Source organism: Sarcophilus harrisii, chromosome 1, assembly GCF_902635505.1.
Source record: "Sarcophilus harrisii chromosome 1, mSarHar1.11, whole genome shotgun sequence".
NCBI classification, from domain to species: Eukaryota; Metazoa; Chordata; class Mammalia; order Dasyuromorphia; family Dasyuridae; genus Sarcophilus; species Sarcophilus harrisii.
The window spans coordinates 660,129,297-660,134,470 of record NC_045426.1 but is presented as its reverse complement, the minus strand read 5'-3'; the positions used below and the strand labels follow the sequence as shown (position 1 = coordinate 660,134,470).

General features: G+C 35.6%; 1 protein-coding gene across 1 annotated transcript; it reads right to left on the bottom strand.

The window, feature by feature from the left end:
- Nucleotides 1–407: 407 nt before the first annotated feature.
- On the bottom strand, nt 408–1,349 carry LOC100931905 (olfactory receptor 1361-like). The gene has a single exon (XM_012542385.2). It carries the CDS (start codon nt 1,347–1,349, stop codon nt 408–410), a length of 942 nt encoding a protein of 313 aa, XP_012397839.1.
- Between the last annotated feature and the right edge of the window lie 3,825 nt (nt 1,350–5,174).

Here is a 5,174-nt window from a genome sequence, read left to right as displayed (position 1 = left end):
TATATTCTTAGGTAAGGATCTCTGAGGAATAGGAGAAAGTAGTCCATTTTCCCAGCCATGTGGGGCTAGGTGTACATAATGCAATACAATTTGCCCACAATTCCTACAACTGTATAAAAATTTCTCATAATATAGAAATGGGAGCAGACCTACAGTTGAATAGAAAGGAAACTGAGTTGGATTCAGAATCGAGTCACAAGGTGGACTTAGCATGTTTCATTCAATACCCACAATTCCTCAATAAAAAAGCACTAGAATCAGGAATCTTAAAGACTGATTTAGTTCTTTATCCATCATGCCACAATGTCAAGAGGAGAACAGATTGATTTCATGTCATATTAGAGAAGTCTCACAGCCAATCTTCCATAGTATTGCAGTTGTTTTCTGTTCAGGAAGATACCTCACAGTCATAGAGTGAATCCTAGTTTTCTAATGATGAGCATCTTCAAGGCTTCTTTCATGTCCTTATTCCTTAGGCTGTAGATGAATGGGTTCAGCATTGGGGTGACTACAGTGTACATCACAGTTGCTGCTGTATCTTGTTGGGCTGTGTGGCTGGATGTGGGGCTGAAGTACACCCCAATGATTGTCCCATAGAAGAGACAGACCACAGTGAGGTGGGATCCACAGGTGGAGAACACTTTCTGCATCCCTTTCACAGATGAGATCTTCATTACAGCTATGAAAATGTGTGTATAGGAGATGAGTATTCCAATGAAGGGCAGAAATACTATTAGTGCACCCATTGTGTGGACCATCAAATCATTGATGAAGGTGTCTGAGCAGGCCAACTTTAAAAGGGGACTGAGGTCACAGAAAAAATGAGGGATTTCATTGTGGCCACAGAAGGAAAGTCGGGTCAGCAAGACGGTGTCTGTCAAGGCATTAATAAAGGCCCAAGACCAGGACACTAGTACTAGAAGGGCACAAATGCTTGGAGTCATGACTGTATTATAGTGTAGGGGTGCACAAACAGCCACATAGCGGTCATAAGCCATGGCAGTGAGGAGGACACTATCAATCCCTGTAAACCAAATGAAGAAGAATGCTTGTGTCAGGCACCCAGCATAAGGAATTGTTCTGTTTTTGGATATGTGATTGCTCAGCATCTTGGGAATGGTGGTGGAGGTGAAGCAGATGTCAACTAGGGACAAATTACTGAGGAAGAAGTACATGGGGGTGTGTAGATGTGAATTACAGCTAATTGCTATCATGATGAGCAGATTCCCCAACCCTGTGATCAGGTACATAAGGAGGAATAGGAAGAACAGAAGTCTCTGCTGCTCTGGCTCCTCTGAAAGACCCAGAAGGATGAACTCTGAGATTCCAGACTGATTTGCCCCTTCCATGTGTCTCTTTGGAAGCAAATATAGAAGGAATGAAATAAGAATTTAAAACATCCCATTCAAGGTTGGTTTGAAAGTTTATGGTGAATAAAATCAGTATGAACAGAATTAGAAGACAAATAGGAGAGTGGGAAACTATGAAATCTCACTACTCATAATCTGAGATCTAAAAAATAAAAAATTATAGCTATATATATACATATATGTATATATATATTTATACATACATACATACACACACATATATAAAGACCATACTTCAAATGCTACTTCAGAAGATATGAATAAAAATTGTTTAGAAAAATTATAATCCCATGAAAACATACTCCAAGTTAATCAAAGGAATAGAAATTCAAATAAAATTAAGTGTGACACCTTGAAAATTGGCAGAGACCAGTAAAAACAAGCATGGTCAGTGTTGGAGAGGAGCTGGGAAAATAGGCACGTTAAAACATTGTAAGTGGGATTGTGAAGTGATCTAAACCTGTTTATTTTTAATTTGGAATACTGAAAAAAAGCAATGGTAAACAAGGGTGAGGCTATAAAGATCTTTAAATGCCAAAGAGAGGAGTTTACATATGTTCCTGATGTAATAGGAGTTCTCTGATCAGGGGGATATCATGATCAGATTTAGACTTCATAAAAATCACCTTGATGAGAAAAGAACACATACCAGTTGTCTCAAATTATGTATGACATTAATTATTTGTTTTTCTTTATCAAAAGTCCAAATTCAATATGGAGAGCTAAGTTCAGAAATGACTGTGGTATAAAGACAAAATACCATAGTGTACCTCTCTCTTCCCATGCCGTCTTTCACACACACATTCTCTTGCTGTCTCTCTCTCAAACATACATTCTCTGTCTGTGTCTCTCTAACTCACACATATTTTTCTATCTATTATATATATATATATATATATATATATGTATATATGTGTATAGACATGTTTTTTTCAAAAATTGTTTTGAAGGCACATTTTATGAAGTTTATCATGGGCACACAAAATGTTAGTTAAGGTTCTACTGGGCTATCTAAAGATCAGTGAGAAGAGTGTATGTTTTCCGAGTTTCAAGATGGCAAAGCTTGAATTATAAGAGTGAAATTCTTACAGTTACTAGTTCTGATGAGATAGAAATAAGGCATTTGTCTGGAGAAATGAAAAATGGCTTATTGGAAACTCATCAATCATGTAAAATTTTTAAAAGAAAAGATCAGCGCAGAAGTTGGAAACAAAGATAAGAAATGGAGCTTGAATACAAATGTATACCTCAGTTCCACAAGTTTTTTGTCAGAAGTGCTAGAGCTTAGAATGAATTGAGTATAGTGGTGTCAACCAATAATGAAAAGGATTTTTTTAGGTCTTTTTCGGAGAAGAAATCAAAAGAGGGCATGGGGTGCCTGCTCAAGGTTGATAGAATTATAAAAAAATGAAGGATAGAGAGAAGGAAGGACTAATGAAATGTCATATAAATTTCTTTTTCTGACAAACTGCATCATCTTTAGACAAGGAGTTGGTTCTGTAGGGTAGAATAAGCATTGTTAAAATGGAGCTAAAACAATAAACTAGGAAAACATTTTCACAGTTAAAGGTTTGGATAAAAGCCTCATTTCCAAAATATATAGAGAATTGACTCTAATTTATAAAAAATCAAGCCATTCTCCAACTGATAAATGATCAAAGGATATAAACAGACAATTTTCAGATGATGAAATTGAAACTATTTCTACTCATATGAAAGGGTGTTCCAAATCACTATTGATCAGAGAAATGCAAATTAAGACAACTCTGGGATACTACTACACATCTGTCAGATTGGCTAAGATGACAGGAAAAGATAGTGACGAATGTTGGAGGGGATGCGGGAAAACATTCTGCAGAGAAATTTGGAATCATGCTAAAAAAATTATCAAACTGTTCATACCCTTTGATCCAGCAGTGTTACTACTGGACTTATATCCCAAGGACATCTTAAAGAAGGGAAAGAGGACCTGTTTGTGGCAAATGTTTGTGGCAGCCCTTTTTGTAGTGGCCAGAAACTGGAAGTTGAGTGAATGCCCATCAATTGGAGAATGATTGGGTAAATTGTGGGATATGAATGTTATGGAATAGTATTGGTCTGTAAGAAATGACCAGCAGGATGAATACAGAGAAGTTTACATGAACTGATGCTGAGTGAAATGAGCAGAACCAGGAGACTATTATACACTTCAACACCAATACTGTATGAGGATGTATTCTGATGGAAGTAGATTTCTTTGACAAAGAGAAGATCTAATTCAGTTCCAACTGATCAGTAATGGACAGAATCAGCTACACCAGAGAAGGAACACTGGGAAATGAATATGGACTACTTGTATTTTTGTTTTTCTTCCCAGGTTATTTTTACCTTCTGAATCCAATTTTTCTTATGCAACAAGAGAACTGTATGGATCTGCACACATATATTGTATCTTAGATATACTTTAACATGTTTAACATGTATGAGACTGCCTGTCATCTAGGGGAGGGGATGGGAGGAGGGAAGAGAAAAGTGAGTGCAAAGGATAATGTTGCAAAAATTACCCATGCATACGTTCAATAAAAAGCTATAATAAAAAATAAAAATAAAAATACTAGCCTAGCAAGAAAAAAAAAATAAAATGGAGCTAAAAGTAAAGAAAAGTGAGGAGATGGTAAATGAGCATCTGGCTGCCTTTAGTTAATTCCTTAGTGATCAGATATGGATGAACTACACTACAGAATTCTAAAATTCCTAGGAGATATGATTGTTGAATCACTGGCATTGATCTTTGTGAAATTGTGGAGAATGGGACAGGTGCCCCAGGACCGACTAAAGAAAACTATTGTTCTCCTAGTGAAATGAAGGAAGAAGATAGATTTTGAACATGATGGAGTTTGAGCTTGATTTTGATTCCTCACCAAATTCTAAGTCATGATTGAATTAATGGTTTATAAACATTCTAGGAGAGCAGTAGTGTCATTTAAGAGTAAGCCTAACACCATTAATAATTCTGATCAAACTAAGCTCTTTTAATTTTTGATCATATTAATATGCAGGTAATGATGCCATAGCTGTAAGCCTAGTAACCTTGGTATTAGTAAAGCATTAAGAAATGTCTCTTGCTCTCATAGTGGACACTATAGAGAATAGTTGACTATATGACTTACAATGTGACAGTCTAGTTTTAGATGCAATGAGATTCCAAATGCTGGAAATATCAAAGTGTCAGTGAATGACTCAGTAAAACTTATCTTTTTATATTTCTTCATTTCAGAGTTTTTTGAATCTTGATTCTTTCATCAGCAAATATGTTACTCTCTGAAGTATTTTGTCATCCCCAGAATTGATGTGTGTCATATCTGACTTCATCAAAACTTTGATAAATATGTTGAGTAGGCAAAAAACAAGTACAGAGCACTTATTGTCAATTATTTTATAGTGAGGATTGCTCCTGGACTACATGATTTCTTTGGGATCTCTGCTCTGTGAACTTCTAACTTCTAAAAGCAGTTTCTTAACATTTTTTGTATATTGGGAGTTCTTTCTTTCTTTCAGCAGTAAGGTGAATGTATATGGATCCTTCTCAAAATAAAGTATCTAAATAGATTAAATAATTGAAGGAAATGCTTTATATAGTTAGAGGTTAGTGAAATTAAAGATGAAATTTTTTTCCTATTCATATTCCTAGATTAAAAACTCCAATATAAACACCTATCATATTTATTCACCTTTCTTAATTTACACACAGTTTCTTCACTGGTTCAGACTCATCACTTTTCCCTTGGTATATTGCCATTGCTTCCTAACTAGTATCTTTCCTCT